This window comes from Lissotriton helveticus, chromosome 12 (assembly GCF_964261635.1).
Source record: "Lissotriton helveticus chromosome 12, aLisHel1.1, whole genome shotgun sequence".
Classification (NCBI taxonomy): Eukaryota; Metazoa; Chordata; class Amphibia; order Caudata; family Salamandridae; genus Lissotriton; species Lissotriton helveticus.
In genome coordinates this window covers 416,398,094-416,418,230 of record NC_136073.1, presented here as the reverse complement: position 1 = coordinate 416,418,230, position 20,137 = coordinate 416,398,094, and the positions used below count along the sequence as shown (strand labels likewise).

Sequence of the window (20,137 nt, the reverse complement as noted above, 5' to 3'; positions counted from 1 at the left end):
CAGGCCACACGCACACTGCAACCTATACACCACATTGGTGGTGTTACAGTTGCTGAATCGCGAGAGGAACCAATCACGTCCAGAAGACAATGTTACACTTGTGGTTTTTCTTGTTAGTGAACATACCGAACACATACCGCACGGAAAATGGCCCTTGGGAATTGTACTCTCCTTATTCTCACGTGCAGGTAGGGCCCGGGTGTGGACCACTTTATCCTTGAGATTGCTTGATCTTTTAAAAGCAAATCTCGGAGGGGGCATGCTAAAGTTATTATTGGATAACAATGCCCATTGGGCCCATTGGGTTAATATTGGATAACAATGCCCATTGGGTTTTACTGACCAGCCATGTAACTGATTCTGCCCTTGCCTCACTTACCTGGTATGTGACCACTGTCATAAGACTGGCTGTGCACACGCCCTAATGTCCTGGTAAGTGACAGGCTCTGTCCTAGCCTCCTGAATTACTATGGAACTGGCTCTGACCCAGCCATACTGGCCTAGCATGTTGTGGTACACAATGAATGATGCGTAGTCCAGTTGTAGTGTAAGATCCCTCTTTATTGACAGGTAGGTAGGTGGCAGGTTACAGGATAGTAAGATACAAGTATAAACCCCACCAGGAGAGAGCTTCCAGCTCCTCAGCCTGAGATGACCAACTGACTCTCTAGCTAGAGTCAGGCACTTAACATTCCATGATGTCACAGGACATTCTGATGCAGTGGTAGAGAGGGAAAATACATAGAACTATTTACCACACATCCTCTTCCGTTAACAAACAACAGCAAGAAAGAAGTCAAGACGGAGCAGAAGGATTCAGAGGAGACTGTAGACTTCAGAGCTAGTAAAAGATACAATTTGAAAAGCAGGAAATTCAAGCATGAAAGCAGAAACAAAGAACAATAAAAAGAGGCATGTAGAAAGATAAACATAAGATGCACAGATGAATTAAATGCAAATAACATAACATGCCCATCCACCCTCCTTAATAAACAAGGTAGCGATCCTAGCAAATCAAGCAGAGTGTAACAACTTAATGACAAAATCAGTGCAGATGGAAATAAGCACAATGAAAAGAACATAGCAACCTACACAGAAAAGGAATGCCTTGCAAAAGAGATTAATGCATGATATGCACTGACAACCTCCCCATAAAGGGTACACATAGAAAGGCAACCTTAAAACCGTGGAACAAAAAATTTTTCCCAGGAACACCAGAGGAACCTAACACCCCTGGAACAAAGTAGACAGTAGCCATACCAAAGTGGCACAACTACACCAAAAGGTAGCGCTGACAACGCACCTCAACTACCCACACAGAGTGATGCAAATTAGACCAACACAGATAACCTCCCCTAACAAAAGGGTACACCATTGAACAATGTAGGAATTGTTCAAGATAACATCACTAAATGGCGGCGCTGACAACGCACACCACTTTCCCCAGAAAAGGGTACACAAAGATATTAATCTTTGAAACTTTCCAACAAATTAGTTACATGCAGACAACCTCCCCTAATAAAAGGGTACACCACGTGAAAGTGCGCAACGTAACTTCTCCAAAGGTTAACAAGACCCTAGGAAACAAAATGTAGGTACTGACTAGCACCATAACCCCACAACCTCCCTTAAGTAAGGGTACACCATAAGTACTAACCCTACGTACATGGATGGAGTAAGATAAGACACAAACACCCTAGCCGCCCAAGCAGGGTGAAACACAGGATATACACCCTGTGAGACTAAAACCACAACATCCCCTATATATTTAAAGGGTACACCATAAAGTACAACATCGCCCTAGTTTCAAAGTATGGCATTGACTGGCCACAGACCCTCCCCTAAATAAGGGTACACTTAGGGTTAAAACATTGCCTTAGGAACCAAACCCAGATGGTAGGGTATAGCATAAAACAACCACTGACATACCACAATCTCCCAAATAAATAAATATAACAATCCATTATGCTCAACACACACACCAACCCACAACATACACTGAAAAACAAATAAGTTGAAGCATAAGCATAAGAATAAATAAAAGAATTTAGCTCCGGTGAGCGATATCTCACCCGAGGTCTTCTTAGCTAGGATTGTCCAAAAGTTCTGATATTAGAGGCAACCTCTAACCAAGAGTTCATCTAAAGGTGGAACATTCACAATCCTCAGATTCTTGTAAACACGCCCTCTTGAAAATGGTACGAGTCATATGCAATAAGCGATGTAGATGAAACTTAAAAAAAATTTATCAAAATGGAGATGTTTAAAACGTAATAAGAGTCACGATTTTAATGTCACACCCGAGTCCCAGTAAGGAACTCCTCTTGTAAGTGATAAGTTCCAAATGTGCCGAGAATGTTGAATAACATGGAGGAAGATACTAAAAGGGAAACATTCTCGGTAGGACTCCGAAAGCAAACCTTGCTGATGTTCAGCCATCCGGTGAAAAGCTGCTGATGCTCAACCGTTCGGTGAGGTAGTTATCGGACGATATGCACAGGAGGCAGACTGGAGCGGACCATGAGATAACAACAAAGCTGACGGCTGACAGGAGCAAACGATCCAGCACATACTGCGTGGACTTGCGCAGTAAAAGCAAACAAAATGGAGGCACGTCGTCACGTTAGTGCCGGAAGGCTCACGGCGAAGATGCGCTGTCCAGAGACGCCAAGGAGGAGACAGCGGCAGAGGGGAAGACGTCACACAGGGCAAGACGCGAGCTCCACTAGGGAGGTAAGAATGTGTGCGCGCCATGGCAGTTGATCTATTAACTTGTAGGAGCTCAACTGCCTCAAAGTAGAACTAAAATAAAAGTACAGAAAACACCTCAAATGTGTCCCCACTCACCGCAAAAAGTTCCTTACACGCTGTTTGTAGACGCTAAAAGCCTTAGAAGTTGTGAGCAGACACATGAAGAACAGTGCTGGCTGTTGTGAAGGGAGTACTGCTTGCGCCCGGCGCGTCCATGAAGGCAAAAACTCACACGTGGGAGAACACAATTGTCTCACAAGTCCCACAGTGAAATGTAGCGAGGGCGAACTGTCAAGGTGTAAAAGCAACAGGGACACAACAGGTTGATCAGGCCAGCTGGGTCACACACGCTTTTAAAGCTGGAGGCAGACAATCTCCAGATGACAGCAGGATGGCAGTTAGTTCCTTCACAAAACAGACGCCCAGGGTGCAGGCTGTCCCAAGTTGAAAAGGACACTGGTGGGGTTTACTGGGCGTTACTCTGATGTCCAGGAAATCGACTTACTTGAATTTAGGACAGTCCTTGGTTTCTTTATAGCTGGGTTCCATTTTTCCTTCTTTGCAGCGTAGATTAATCCAAAAAACGTCGCCAAAATGTGGTACACAATGAATGATGCGTAGTCCAGTTGTAGTATAAGATCCCTCTTTATTGACAGGTAGGTAGGTGGCAGGTTACAGGATAGTAAGATACAAGTATAAACCCCACCAGGAGAGAGCTTCCAGCTCCTCAGCCTGAGATGACCAACTGACTCTCTAGCTAGAGTCAGGCACTTAACATTCCATGATGTCACAGGACATTCTGATGCAGTGGTAGAGAGGGAAAATAGATAGAACTATTTACCACACATGTGACCTGCTAGGCACCAACTCCAAAGACATAGCATGTATAGTGGTATTCCATAGATCCACTGGGCTAGCAAATGCTTGGTCCTGCCCTGCTTCCCTTGACCTGACACAAAATGATCTCCAGTCCAGCCTGTTGAGCTTCCATGCAACTAGCTGTGTCCCTGCCCTATTCTCTGGACGTTCAATTGCATGACCCTAGCTCCACTGACCTTACACACAACTGTGTCTGCTCAAGAACCCTTGACTTTGCATTCAAATGGCACTGCTCGAAAGTGCTTTAAGTGAGATGAAAAAGGTTGAGCTTTCTACAAGGGGCACAGCCCTAAGTAATTAAAGGCATGGCTTAAACGTATAAACTACATTTCTGTGAATTCCCATAGGGTGCCACCCGACTGGTATTTTGGTTGTTCTCTGAGCTTTCTGTTACTGCATCCAGATATAGAATACAACAACTGACATACACTGAAAATCATCTAGGACTAATGGCTTTGTCAATGATTGTTAGCTGTTTAAAATAAATGAGTAACAACAATGATTTTGCTGTAAATTATATTGAAAATGTTTGAATTGTGAAATTGTGAAACTATGAATTAAACATTACTGAAGCCTGTGAAAGGGGTGGTTGTCTTCTCTCCTGAATACACTTCCTTGCATCTACTGCACATCACTATCCCCTAAACACACAACACACTCAATCACCTGTAAGCACTGCGTTTTTCTATTACTTTCACTATGTCAATATGTTGATAGGTGTGTACCTCCTTCACACATATTTGTACAGAGTCACAATTGTCACTGGAATACGTGACCATTGCTTTGTGCACTCTGCAGGGAGTCCAAGGAGTGGATGACCATATATTTTGAACATATGTTTAACCACTGACAGGCACTGTGAGAAATTTGCACTCACTTGAGCTTCAACTCCAGAGCTCTCATTCGTATCCCAGCATATATACCTGGAGGTGACTCAGTTCAAAGTATGCGTTACACAAGAGTAACGTGCTTCCCAAAACAAAAAGCAGAACTTCCTGGAAATACCTAAGACTCTTGGGGGCTTCAAGATCAAGTAAAATATGTGAATTATAAACAGAAACTTAATCACTTGAATGGATTACTTTAACATTTATTATATTCATTGTTGAGAAATTGGTCAGTGTTTTTACCAGTACAGTTAAGGACATAAATATGGGGCCCAATAGGAACCCGTTTTGATGTCTGTTTTAATTACTAACAGGACTGAGACCCGGGGATCAACCTTCTGTCCTGCTTTCTTGGCCCGCAATCAAGTAGATAATTCTGTCCAGGTCCAATGTCTGGCAAGTGACTGTTTCTTCCCTTGCCACACTAACATATCTGCCTCCTAGCTCTAGTTTTGCTTTCTATTGGCTACATCCTATTTTCACGTGTTTGCCATTCAATTGCGTCTGCCCTAACCTCACAAACCTGATACATTGCCCCTGTTCTTATATAATTAATTTGCCATGCCACTGGCTCGTTTATAATCCCACTGACTTAGCACTCAAGTTTCAAGTTTCAAGTTTATTTTTATTTGCATAGTTTGTTAAAACCATTGCAACACAAAAAATATTTCATTACAAACCCATAAAATCTCCATAATTATAAAAAGGTAAAACATCCTATTAAAAAGACTGTACATTAAAAGTTCGGATATAGGCAGACACTTGATCAGGCAGGTTATATCCAGAAATGCATATCGCAATTATTTACACCACGGTGATTCTTGGATATAATACTTTGTTTATAAATGCATAAGTACATTTCAAAAGTTAGTTTTCAGTCAGTATTTTTAATTTCCGGCAATTTCTTAGTGCATGCTGTCAAAATGTTTACCAAGGCACAGTTTAGTTGAGGATCACTTGGAGCAAGGCATGCCAGAACTGCTTGTCTCCTTGTTCGAATTCCCCGCTGATTCTTCCCTTGCCACACTAACATACCTGCCTCCTAGCTCTAGTTTTGCTTTCTATTGGCTACATCCTAGTTTCACGTGTTTGCCATTCAATTGTGTCTGCCCTAACCTCACAAACCTGATACATTGCCCCTGTTCTTATATAATTAATTTGCCATGCCACTGGCTCGTTTATAATCCCACTGACCTAGCACTCAGTTTGCTCTGTCCCACCCTCAATGACCTGGCAGGTGAATGATTGTGTCAATGCCATGGCAGCCTCCCACACAACTGCCACATTGTTTGTGGATAGTTGTATTGGAGACTGTGCAATGCCAATAAAAAACGTTTTAAATTGTACTTCTCTGCTGGGCACAGAAAGAGAACACGAACTAGGCAGGCAACTGAAACCGTCCAACCAAAAACAACTATTCAGGCTCCATGCTGTGATCAGCCAATCGGGAGGCGGATTACATTTCCACTTTCCCCCGAACGGCTCCAGCCCGAGCTGGTCCTGCAAGAAAACGTTTGAGATGCTGCTAGCTGATGTGTGTAAACAGTGGCAGCTGCGCTCAGTGGGAGGGGTGCTCGCGGCCCTGTGGGAGTGGTTTCGAGCTTTTTTCTCACTCGATCGTACTTTATTCATTCCTCCCGGGGAGCGGTGCAAGTAACAGCTCCCACCTCTCCGGACACTTCCACCGGCACCACCTCAGGCTTGGGTGTGGGAGGCTACCCTCCCCCACCAACTCAACCCTTCCTTCAAGCAACTCACGTTTTGCTAGGTTCCCGCTGAGGAAGGAGTTTCTGCATGAGTTGTACTTTGTTTCCTAGTGGAAGTGCAGGGCGCTGCTGCACCCCTCTCGCCGGGAGCTGTTTGGTCCTGTCGCGCTCGCTGGTTTTCGTTTGATTTCTTTTTGTTGGGACATCTTTTGTGCGTGTTGCGAGCATCCTCTCTCGGGCGGGGAGCAGAGTGGGGGGAGCTGGCGCTTATCAGTGCTGGTCGCGTGGCTCCTTTGTGTACAGCAGCTGCTGCTGAATGCACGGGCAGATCCTTTGGCACTCCGTTAAGAAAAATTAAAACAGCAGCCCGGCTCCTGCTCGGAACAAGGTACAGACATCCAGGTGGACTTCTTGCTTTCGAGTTTCCTGTGCGTGTTTATTTATGTGCCCCCTTGGCTCTGCACCCTGATGCTGGGCTCAGCAACTTGAACTGTGAATGAGCCTGGTTATAACGAAAACAGACGTTCTCGGAGGTCCCTCGAGGGCACTTCTTCTAACAAATAGTTAGAAAAATAACGCGACTATGGATGTGCGATTTTATCCGGCGGCAGCTGGCAGTTCCCTTCCGGGAGACCCCTCCAATCTGGACTTTTCCCAGTGTTTGGGTTACTACAGCTACAACAAGGTGACTATTTGCTTTTCTAATTGTGTGCGTTAAGTTTTTTTTTTTTTTTGCAGTCCTCCTGGTTTGGCTGGTTTTATTGTAAGCAAATGCCTGATGCCAGGCTAAATGGTAAACGAGCGATGTTTAATGGCAAGGGATCCGCGATATTGGCATAGGAAGAAAATGCATGTACTGGTCTCCCAGCAGAATGTGTTCTTTAGCTGTAAAATGAGGTGCCTTGTGCCCCCGTACACACCCCTACCCCGAAGTCCGGTATTGTAGTGTTCCACATCTATATGTCGAAAATGTCAGTGTGATCCACACTCTACATGGAACATTTGGCTATTGGGATACAAGGATCGTGGTGTTTAATATCTGAGAAGTGAATGGTGTTGTTGTTCTGTATAGAACACTCGTATGTCACTGTAGAAAGATTGTGGGGATGCACGTGTTTAAATCAGAAATGTAAGTGTCAGGTGTTTTCTGCAGAGGACTCGTCCTTGGTGTTGCACGTGTATGTAACTGAAGTGCCCACGTTGTTACTTTCCGGCAGAGAGGACTGGTCTCTTACTCAGTGGAGTTCTTGGCATTGCAAATGCACGTATCCATTGTGCACATCTTCCCACCCTTCTGCAGACACGACTGGTCAGTCCCTGCACACGGTTCGTGATGCTGTACATATTAGAATCTTCATTGTGGTCACTCTTTGCAGGCGGCACTAATATCTTACTATGAAGGGATAGCGGCGGTGTATGTGTAAATAACTAAAGTTTCCCTGTTGCTCAAAGTGCACGCGTATGCCTATGGAACATCATTGTGGTGACTTTTCTGCCGGTGACATTACTCTGTTACTATTCAGACATGCAGTGCTGCACATGCCTGCATATGAAACATGAGCGGTCAACTTTGTGCTGTGCTTCCCACTAACATAGGGGAGGTAGTAGCCAGTGCACTTGTTTATATTACTTGCTTAGAGTGGCATGTTCCTGTCGTTCTTCAGGTCTATAGTCATTTTTTACACATGTTTACATCTGAAACATCAAATTGATTACTTATTGAAGGGTCCTTGATCTGTTATGATACAGGGGTGTTGTACGGTTACATATGAAACGTTTGTGACGTGGTTTTTCTGCACAGAGCCCCAGTCTGTTCAAGGATGGTGGTGCACACATGTATCAGAAATGTTAGTGTGGTCAGCCTTCTGCAGAGTTGTACTGGGTTAATGTACAGGGAGTGTAGCTGCATCTGACATTTAATATGGTCATCTCTCTGCAGTCCCAGTCTCTTATAGCAATGTTGCACATGACAGTACTGCTCATGTTTGCTCTGCTATTATGCAGGCATTGTGGCGTTCCCTATTTTGACTTCTAGAATGCAAGCAAAATCATCTTTTTGCTGATAGTTCAGGTTACTGTACTAAGATTGCTTTGCTTTGCTGCACATATTTACATCTAGGATGTTAGTTGCATGTTCCTGCAGAAAGTTCAATTCGATTGTGGTTTTGTACCTTACATCTGATCACTGGTCTGGGTCCTTCCTGCTTAGAGCTCGTCTCGGTTACTATGCGCAGATTGTACTTCATTTCATCTGATACTGGTGTGGTCGTCTTTCTCCAACCAGCCCTTCGTTGCTGGACAGGGATTGTGGTGTTGCACGTGTTTACATCTGAAATAGCAGGGTGTCTGCACTCTGTACTAGGTTACTATGCACGAGCTGTGGTGTTGCATAAGCTTGCATCTAAAATGATGTTGTAGGTCCTGTTTCTCCTGCCAGATGTTCTAGGTTACTATACAGGGAGTGTGGTGTTGCATGTGTTTATATCACTATACTATCTTTCTGCAGAGTTGTACTCGGTTACTCTGCATGGGCTGTGGTGTGTCACATGCTTTATATCTGAAATACTCGTGTGGTCAACTTTCTGCTGCCAGCTTCTCTAGGTTGCTATCCAGGGAGTGTGGTGTTCCATGTGTTTACATTTGAAATATCAGGGTGTCATCTTTCTGCGGTGAGCTGTATACTATGCAGGGGCTGTGGTGTTACATATTTACATCTAAAACACTGGTGGTGTCCTCTTTCTGCAGCCAACTCTTATGTTACTATACAGGGATTGTGTTGTTGCACGTGTTTACATCTGAATGATAAGGGTGTTCTATTCCTGTACTCTTTTACTATGCACAGGCTGTGGTGTTGCACATGCTTGCATCTAAAAAACGTTTCAATACTTTTACATTTGAAATATCAGGGTGTCATCTTTCTGCGGTGAGCTGTATACTATGCAGGGGCAGTGGTGTTACATATATTTACATCTGAAACACTGGTGGTGTCCTCTTTCTGCAGCCAACTCTTATGTTACTATACAGGGATTGTGTTGTTGCACGTGTTTACATCTGAATTATAAGGGTGTTCTATTCCTGTACTCTTTTACTATGCACAGGCTGTGGTGTTGCACATGCTTGCATCTAAAAAACGTTTCAATACTTTTACATCTGAAATATCAGGGTGTCCTCTTTCTGCAGAGATTAGTGCTCGGCTGCTATGCACAGGCTGTGGTGTTACACATATACACATATTTACATCTGAAATGTTAGTGCCATCCTCCTGCATAGTTCATGTGTTGGTGTGCCCGGATTGTGGTTTTGCACATGTTTACGTGTGAAATACCGATGTTGCCATATCTGTTGTCAGCTCTACCCTGTAACTATGCATAGATTGTGGTGTAGTAGCACAGGTTTACATCTAAAATCCCTCGGTGGCCTTCTTTCTGTTCTGTAGCCAGCTCTTCCTGCTCACTGTACAGTGATGGTGGTGTTGCACATCTTTACGTCTGAAATGCCACGGTGTCCTCTTTCGGCAAAGAGCTCTACTAGGTCACTATAGAGGGAGTGAAGTTTTGCACTTGTTTACATCTCAAATGCCAGTGTGGTCATCTTTCTACGAAAAGCTCTGCTCTGTTACTATGTTTATCCATCGCTGCCCGCGAGTGATTTGCTCAGAGGTCCGGAATGTTGGCTCGTGCAGTGCTCAGAGATTTATTGGTTGACTAAATAGACATCTTTGTTTTTTTATGGATTATTTTAGCACAGTGAAGTAGGTGTATGTTGTGTGTGCATTTTGTTCGAAAAGCAGAAATGTCAGGAAGCATTTAAAAACTTTCGTTTCAGGATTGAGGCTGGGGCTCTTGTGGCTACGTCGGGCCCTCTGAAAAGCTGCCATTCTTTTGTGTGTGGTTGAAACAACAAAGTAAACCTGCCTTTATTTTTGTGATTAGCATGGACACACTCGGGGGAATGTGTAAGCACCCGAAGGGACGTCTTCCTTTAAATTGCTACACATGTGTGGCACCAAAACAGTGTGTTGACAGCAAAACAGCCTAAGCCTGGAAGTAACCAGCATACGTTATTGGTCGCCTGCAGTGTTTCCCGTCGCACTCCTGTCTCCTCTTTTAAGTGCAGGAAGAGGTTAAAAACGTTAATAGAAATATTCGAGCTGAGCGTTTGTGGCAGGATAATGCAGTGTCATTCGGGTGTTGTTAGTATAAAGATGCAATGTTCTCTATTGGATTCCGGTGGATAAAGGGGGGTTTGTTGTCCATGCAGCAAGGCCCGCAACACGGATACCTTTGTTGTGGTTTCGTGTAGTTTAGCTGGGCATGCTTTGATTGCAGATTTTCCTTGGCGCAACCCTGCCTCTCCTGCAGACTTTTGACCGAGGAGGCCGAGCTCTCTGGCTCCCAGTTGGAATGTTCACTTCCTCGTGTTGTTAGTCTTCACATAACAGGGTCATTAACGTAACACTGCATTGTGTTGCTGTTGCTCACCGTGGTATGGTAGTCCGGGCGTGCGTTGTTGTTGGAAGCTTGATGTTTGCTTTGACACTGGCTGTTTAGCTGCAGCGCATGTGAGAAGCAGCGAGAGGCTCGCACACTTAAGAATCATATGCACGCGAATACAGATGGAAAACAACTGTTTATTGTGATCCTCCCAGGGGTTACGTTACGTTATCACAAAGCATTGTTGTCACGTGCGTTCGTCTATTTGTTTTTCATGTAATTACATTTTTCGTCCACGTGTTGCATGCACCGGTTATATCTCGCTTATTTTAAAACTTTGTTGCACAATGTCTAAAATAGTCTGACAGTGTAGCGTGCTAAGAAAATAAACATCATACACACTAAAATAGTTACAGAGTTGGGGCTCACGCAAATAAGCTTCTTGCAGAATTGCTGGAGCATAGCTCAACTAATATTAAATATATAAAATAGCATGTCATTTTTTTTCTTACTGGTTAGGAAAAGACTCCTCGTTTTCTGTTTGGACTCATTTGTGAGACGCTATTTACTGAGAGTAAAAATGCGCCCAAAACAGTGCATCAGACCGCAATAGTTGTGTATACTCTGCTTTTTTCTGTCATGGCCCCGCAGCCCAGTTATTGTGAAATAATGTGCATGTTATGGCAAGTGAAATGAACGGGAAGACATAATCCGCTGCGAAGTGCAGTAAGAAAGCCCGCTTTGCTGTAAGTACCGTTGGCCACATTGGCTATCGGGTTACACGTGATTGGAGGGGGTCCAGAAAGGTCAATAGTCGCATTTGTTCTCCTGTGCAGGCAAAATGACTTGTCCTTGCCCAAGCCTCCTCCTCTCCTACCCCCCGCCCCTCCCCCACGTCAGAATTTGTGGTCTAGACATTTCAGCACTCAAGCCAGTGTTTCATGAAATCATCAACGAGTGAAAGTTACTGTTAACCATTTCACAGCCATGTTTCTCTTGAGTAGCACGAGCACATCACCCCCTAAACATGAAGTTAGTTTATTCTTGAGAGTGCAAAGTTTTTTTTAAATTTGTTTTATTATGTACCCATTCTACATTTTTGAAATCCGGGCTTTGTAAAATTAATTCTGTTCCGGCTGGCAACATACCTTGTGTTAGATGCGGTGTCATTGCAAACTTTCTGCTGGCTCCAGTGCATGCAAGGTACATCAGCCCATCTCTTTGCTTGTGCAGCAAAGACCAGTAAACTGTGGACCCCCATTGCCACTACATGGGATGCAGTAATCACGTGGGTAGCTGGCACTGCATTAAGGTGTTCCCTGTAACCAAAGCTGGCCTTTGCTAAGATAGCACCCTGGGCCTGAGCGGAGAGAGATTTGGCGCCCTTGCTGATGGTAGTACATTCAATGAGGCTGCAGGGGGTCCCGTTTGTATTTACTGCTCAGTACCTGGATGAGCAGCGACTGGCCCCTGAACACAAACATCCCCTGGTTCTCCCCCAGATCACCTAAATGTTCCCATAGGTTTGCTGCCTCGTGCAGAGGATGGGTTTTGTTGATGTGTGCCAGTAGGACTCAGGGGGTGAAGGGCGGGGTCTAAAGCGGTGTTAAAAACATCTCCTGCCCTATGATAACGAAGGACTAAAACCACTTTAATCTGGCAAATCATACAGAAACAAACTGGCAGGGGGAGGACAAGGCTGGAGCAGGAGAAGGGTGCTGCTGTTGGCATAACCTTAATGCACACGGCTCCATGCGCCACTCAGTAAATTAACACCCTGGGCCCTGCTCGCCCATGCTAAAGGCCGGCCCTGCCTGTAACGTTGTGTGTGGAGGGCGGTGCCTACGTGACATAGTAGTGCACAGAAGAGTGCCCTAAAGCGTACTTAGATCAACACTGAGCAGGGGCGGTGTTACCCGGCATCACGTGTAATAGAGTTTGCTCTAAACCTTACTTAGCTGTCACTAACCTGTTTTGCCAAGAATGCATTAAACAATTACACTGACAGAGACCATCTGTTCAGCGCGCTCTCTTTACTCAAACCACTCTGATTTGCCATGAGCCGCAATTATGCTTGCTCGAATTGCTTTTTTTCATCAGCATGTTTTGAAACTCCACAACCTGGCTTGTCAACACTTGTGAGTTTGTTCTTGCTAAATGCGAATTGTCTGGCATGTGGAAATATTCTATGCATGTGCCAAAGTTTTCTGATGTTTTCAGAAATACTTTTAAGGTCAGACATTTAGTAAAAGTACTTTATATATCTGCATTTGAAAAGGGTATGCTTGTGACTATATAATGGTTGTGACACAATGCCTTTCCGCAATTCTCAACCACTTCCCCAACACACAGATAGTATTGTATAAGTGTGGTGTCTAATGGGTAGCAACATGCTTCAGTGTGTCGTAGTAAAACTATAGTTTAAGTATAAGGCTATAATTGATATGATTATTTTTTTGGGACACCCAGTATTTGTTTGTTCACTGGCAACTATGGGTTTCATTACTCTCTCTAGGTGACGCTATAAAAACACACACAATCTCACTGGACTTCTTAGTGGCTTAGAAGTAAATCTATTCACCATTTTAATGCTTTAGAGTTTTGCAAATGAAGTTGTCTGTGATTTTTAACGTGCCTGGTACATTTATGCAAATAGACTAAAAAAAGCAGAAGCGACTGACTAAGGTTTGAACAAGTGGCAAGGGCCAATTTTTAAATGCCATTATAGGTGAAGCCAGCCACAAGTAGAGTGAGCAAATCACTCCATGTTGGCAGGAGACTGTTTCCTGTTTTTGCGTACCTGGATTTTATTTGACAAATCAGCAGATTCTGGGCCTGGTATGATGCTTTAGCATCAATTGAGCTAACCAGAATTAAAGGTTCTAAAGTAGAAGGCCATGACTTGAAAAATGTGGTCCTGCCAATAAGAAGCAATCTGGACCCATACCTTTTAGCTTCAATGCCCTTGCAGAGGCCTACTTCCAGTGTATATTTGAAGTAGACCGTGCAAAGGGCTCCATATTAAACAATTGACCCAACTTTCTACATGGGAGTGGGATGATGGGTATAAGGAGGACTTTTTGGAACTCTTATTATTACTGCTACCAATGTACCATAAGTGCTCAAATAGAAGTGGAGCACAGCGTCTTAAATCCTCTGCTCTGTAAGACATCCTATTTCAGAATAGAAGATTTAAGTTTAAGGGTGTAGGAAGGGATTTCAAGGTTTGCGACGACCTAGCGTACTCTCTGATCAACTAGGGTGAAGTTTTGAATGCTGTATCATTTCATAGGACGATTAAACACAGTACAGGTTTCTATGAGTTCTTTAAAGGTAGGTTCCCTCTTTTACAGCTCAAAACACTGCTCGGGAATGCAAATTCAATTTAGGTGGAAATATTATGTTGTGGCTACCTGATTCTACAAAATCTAAAGATAGCAAATTATCTTGGAAGAGAAGAACTTTAAACGTGGCCAGTTTGATGGTTAACATCGAACCCAGTAAGCAAAGCACAGTTTGGAACATAATAATGGGACATTTGTGCAAAGTTTAACAAAGAAGGGATGAGTCAAGATTTAAAAATCGCTGTCACACATTTTAAACAGATATCGCCGCAACTCCGCAGAGAAGATAAAACAGCACATGAAATAATTTGCAGCAAAATATTGCAGTTGATTTCAACACTTTAGTGAAAAAAACTCTCATGAGCTTGGAGGCCACAAACAGCATGGTCCTGATCTTGCCTCTTCGTTAACACTGCATGTAGTAAACATCTATATATAAAAACATAAGTGGCTATTTCTCTCCGTGGCGCTCTGCTGTTCCCTATGTAGCACAAAATACTCAACATAGGTCTTTAAATGCAGTTATTTGTTCATGCACGAACATAATTTACATTTAAGTCACAGCTCACTCCATTAGACAAGTTATTGATCCTGTGAGTAAATCTTGCTTTTTAGTTTAGTATAATTAATGATTTTAAAATAATCAGATTCTTCTTTTCCTTAGCTAATTAAGATACATGACTATAATGCACACAAAGAAGAATTTAATTTACATGTTGCATTCCATAGAACAGTATATGCTGTTCAGTACAGCTCTCTCTATGCAGTGGGTCACTCTAACCCGTCCATTAACACAGGACATCTGCTTTGGAGGCTATCAAAGGTAGGAGTTTTGGCAAAAGTCTATATTGAAAATATTCCTGCATTAAATCATGGATTCCTGTTTAGACGTTTTCCCAACAGTTGCATTGTCCACACTGTTAAAGCTTCTGGTTAGTTAGCTTTTGTCTTTTATAAGCAGGCTTTCCATTAATAGCAGATGATTATGCGGTATAAAATATGAGATCCCATCCATGATAGGAATCTTTGCCTCTTGAAATATTGACAAAATTATTACAATACTTTATATGTTTATTTCTAATATTGAAGATGCGTTGCAACTTTTAGCTGCTGTTTCTGGTGCAAGTGGCATATGTTTGGAAGGATACATGAGCTGATCAATGTATCTTGGTCATTAATGAACTTGGGTAGAGAGTGAATAACATCTTGGTCTGTGAGTTCATAGGTTAAAGCTCAAAATCATATTACTTTGTGGTGCTGACCGGCTGCAGTATGCTTCTGTTACATTTATCTGGACATGCGGCTGCTTGAGCTATAGTTCACATAATGGTTTTATTGAATATGATAGTTGTGACATTTGACTGTTGCATAATGGTCGGAAAGTTTCCAAAGTTGTTCTGCTCCCATCTGGCTATTGTCCTCTGCCAAGTGGGGGCTTACAGCCATGTAAAAGACTTGACTTAGCTCATGCTTTCTGTTCCAATAGTTGTCACATATCAATAAACACTCTTGACCACTAATAGAAAACACAGACTTGAAACTTATTTACCTTAAAACACACACATCTGTGTATTTCCCTGGTTATCCTATATATAGATATATGCATTTTAAATATAGACACGTTTACTTTGCTTCCATACTTTGTCTAACTTAGTTACCCTTTAGGTTTTTTTTAACCTTGGACCATTTGATAATACTACTAATTTCGTATCTGTGCCTCTTCTAAATATAAGTGCAAAATTCATGTAATTTTCTTTGGCTCAAATTGCGTTCTTGCATCTAATTTGCAAATCGGGATGCGTTCGGTGGTAGAACAAAATAGCTTAAACACTAGTGCTGAAAGCACTATATTGCTGGTTACAGCATGTAATTATGCAAGGTGGTGTAATAACATCGTTTTGGGAATTTCATGTAACATGCAAAACTTGAAACTACTTAAATGTAAAATTACCCCTGAAATTAGTAATTTCAGCCGAGCCTACTTTTAAATATTACAGAGAGGATTATGTATTGGGTACATTTTATTCATAACTGCAAGACTGATGTACATTTGTGGCTGTAGATTACATTAGTACTTTTAATAATAAACATGTTGATTTAAAATCCGCTACACTATTTTAGTATGTTGATACTGTCTGTTACAAATTACTTTATATCAGTTGGCACATGTGCATTGTCCACACCCTTGAATTAAGTTATTCATGGCACATACATAAAATTAGGAGAATGTCCATTAGGTTAGTCGTACCTCGAAACCTGGCCAAAGGGGGGGAAAAACACTTTTTAACACTTTGGAATTGGAAAATATTTTTTAAAAAATGATGCTTAAGAATTTGTTTAACCATAGTGGTGTCAGTTTGTGTCCTTTCTAATTCTGGGCCATATCCTTCAGCACTTCAGACCATTGCTTCCTGAGGCATTTTTGATGCATAAACAATTAGGATCATCAATGTTGGGGTGCATTAGAATACTATAAAGACCCACTTGACGGTCACAATTATGGAAGAGATTGAGAAATTAAATCTGTTCACTTCTGATTACTGCTCTTTTAGTACCTGTTCTTGGGGTCCGATTGACTCTACCTTATAGCAGAAATTACATTTGTGGTTTAGTAAGCATATCATATTTTGCTCTGATTTTTACCATATAAACTTCTTATATCCCACGAGGACATGCTCAGTCCAAATAAGCAGCAGTTCACAACTATTTTGTGATACTAAACAATACAATACATAACGTAAAATAATGATTGGTCACCGAGAGACCTGGTTAAGCATTCATAAGGGCTGTTGACATACTTAACCCTCTCTTCATTAATGCTTCTTACACCTGTAGCCTCTTTACATATGGCCTTCTATTAAGGAGGCAATGCCACACCAGATCAATACCCATACAACAGGATGCCATATCATATAGGTGTTGTATTTCCTGCCCATTCCAAAGTACTGCATCTTGGAAAGGATGATATCCTACTTTTATTTCATATTTACCCCTGTGCCATGCTGTATAACTCACAATATTGCACCCTTTTCCGTTCACAGATCTCTGAGGTTTGTTTGGACAGAAAATGCAGTACTTTTGCTCTTATTTGCAAAATCCTGATTGATAATTAATCTCCTGTTATAACCCCAATCAGTATTAATGGTTCTCTTGCAATATGGGGCGTGGTTGTGAATTTTAGCTTCAATATTCGGAATAATCAGCTTGTGATTATGAAAGCTGCATGCCCAGGAGTGGGGAGCATACTTCTTGAAGAGATATCTAATTAATCACTGTGTAGATCTTGTGATTGGACTAAACAGGTTACCTGCTAAGAGACAGCATTGTAATACATAGGAATTCTTTGGTCACTAGTAGACCTAAACAGCCTTCACACTATTTGAAAATTCTGAACGTTTTTAGTAGACTATTACTTAGTTCCTTCTGGAATTCATTATAGCATTATTTAAAGTTGGTCATCGAGAATTAATTAAAATATAAGGGCTCAACAAGCAGATAACTATTAGTACTATCCTGTGCTTGCATGTACTCTACAGATTTTATGTGCTTTATATTGAAAAAGAAATTGATGTACATGTTGCATCCAAGATGCCAAGGATTGCTTCAATTTTCTCATTGGTTTATCATCAAGCTGTTTTTGGGCAGTGCGGGCTGAAGCATTTCTTGAGTATGTTCATGGTAAACAAGCACATATGTGGGGGTAATTAACACTGGATTGAGCAAGTAGATTTTCTAATCAAATAATGACATATTGTATTGTTGGTGTTTTTGAATGACTTTGATAGAAATAACAATTTGCAAGTGGCATATTCTGAGTCTGGGCATGTTTCACGTGGTGTTAGCCCAGTGTAAACATGCATGGTCTGTGTTCTGTCAATCAAAGCACCTTGCTATACTGCTTAACACACACTGTCACTTAGTATGATGGTAGCCTTGGCACTAAATGAGGTTGTATTTCTTGGGGTCTTTTTGTTTTTGTTTTAGAGTTTCAGCCTTAGACTTGTCAGCGTTTTTCAGCACTAAAATGGATGATTGATGTATCTCGGCTATGTGTGAGTCTTTAAAGATGAACTCCCTAAACACAAGTTGTTAGATCTGGGGGTCTCCAGTTGGCAGAGGTAGCTACCAATGTCCAAATATGGACCCTTGCTTCTAGTCCGGGTAAGGGGGATACACTCTTTAGATAACCCCTGCACACCCCCTTGGTAGCTTGGCACGAGCAGACATGCTTATCAAAGGTAATGTGTAAAGTATTTGTCCCTGCGCACCCCCTTGGTAGCTTGGCATGAGCAGACAGGATTATCAAAGGCAATGTGTTAAGTATTTGTACCAACACTCACAGTAACACAGTGAAAACACCACAAATGGTCTCCACACCGGTTTAGAAAAATAGAAGTATTTAATCTAAACTAAACCAGTCCAAAACGACAAAAATTCAACTTACGCAGTTCAAGGATATGATTTCAAAAGAGTTCTTAGGGTTGCGTTAAAATATTCCACTGTTGCGTCACGTTTAGCCAAAAGTACCTTTAGATGCAACATAAGTTCCAAGTGAAAGCTGCTGCGTTGAATAACAAGCAAGCATCACTCCTGAGACCCTGGGGAGGCGATGCGACAGCCCCGCTGGACGCAGCGGGCGTGTTGCGACGAATCTGGTCTGTATGGGGAGGTATGCGATACCTTGTGTGGATTCCAGTGCGCAGGTTTCGTAGAAAGTGTCTCGCAAAGGTACGATGCGACAATCTTCGGGACGGCGACAATCTTGGGTGCGGCGATGCGCATCTTCGATCTTCTCCTCTCGCGTCCCCTAGATTCAATGACACTCACAGCGACGTGATGCGGTCCGCAAGCAAGCGGTGCGGCGATCTCACCCAGCGATGACAGGCACTGCGATGATCTCGATCCTCGCGGCAGCAGGAATTTCCTCCCACTGTCTGGGATGCGCTCCGCAAGCGAGCGATGCGTGGAAATTACAGATTGTCTTTTTTTCTCCTTGTCCAGCTTCCCAAACAGCAGGCACACCTTCCAGAGGCCCCACAATTGGATCAAGCACTCTAGGAAGGGCAGAACTCCCTCAGCAGAGTTCAGGGGGAAGCTGGGGGTGAAGTCCTTTTTGTTCCTGGGGTTTCTTAACAGGAGGCCAGCTCTCCTCCGGCCCTTGGAGATCTCTACAAGCAAAGTGACACAGCACACAGCAAAGTCCTTCCCCTCTCCTTGGCAGCAAAACAACTGCAGGTCAGTCCACAAGCACACAGCAGGACAGTCCTTCTTCAGTCTTCCAGCTTTCTCCTTGGCAGAGGTTCCTTCTTGATTCCAGGATGATCTAAAGTTCAGTGGTCTGGGGTCCTGTACTTGTACCCCAAAAAGTATTTTTTCCCTTTGTGCAGGAGGGCGCTGAGCCTGGTCCAAACCAGTTCTGGAGCTCTCTGTTTACATGACTCCTTTCCTTTCACAGTGCAGAGCAGAAACATCGGACGCCCCACAGGAGGTGGAACCAGCATTCTGGAGGGAAAGCACAGCCCTGGAGCACTTTGTTGACATGATTCCTTCTCTCCTTTCACAGTGCAGGGCAGAGACATCAGATGCACCACAGGGGGTGGAGCCAGCACTGTGGGGGGCAGGCACAGTCCTATTCAGGTCCCAGGTGCAACTCCTCCCTCCCATATAGATGCAGATCTCTCTATTCACCACTGGGCGGACTCATTCTGTCTCCTGGAATCCCCCAGCCCTGTCACTCACAAACCAGACAGTCAATTCACAAACCGCCAAAGGCACACAGAAGGGTCAGACAAGAAAGCAGCCACTTTCTAAAAGTGCCGCTTTCAAACACAGGATTTAAAAACCATCCTTCCTAAAAGATGTGTTATTAAATTCTGAGTTCAGGGATACCAGACTTCAATTTTCTATCTTGCTCCTATGGGAAGATTTGCAGGTAAACATTATACACAGCATTCCCCATTATAGCCTATGGGCAAGATAGCATTTCAATAGTGAAAAACGAAAATGGCTGTAATTCACTACCAGAGCATGTCACACACATTAGTACATGCTCTACCATTCACATACACTCCACCCTGCCCGGGGGAGGGGGGGGTGGGGAGGGAGGGCCTTGGGCCTTCGATAGGGGTGTCCAATGT

General features: G+C 43.0%; 1 protein-coding gene across 1 annotated transcript in view; it reads left to right on the top strand.

Moving 5' to 3' along the window:
* Positions 1 to 6,136: 6,136 nt before the first annotated feature.
* The window catches only part of TOX3 (TOX high mobility group box family member 3), a 204,679-nt gene continuing 190,678 nt past the window's right edge, over positions 6,137 to 20,137 (top strand). The window contains exon 1 of the mRNA XM_078669357.1: positions 6,137 to 6,908. Coding sequence (XP_078525483.1) covers positions 6,807 to 6,908 — 102 coding nt within the window. The 5' untranslated portion in view covers positions 6,137 to 6,806. The remainder of the gene's footprint in view (positions 6,909 to 20,137) is intronic.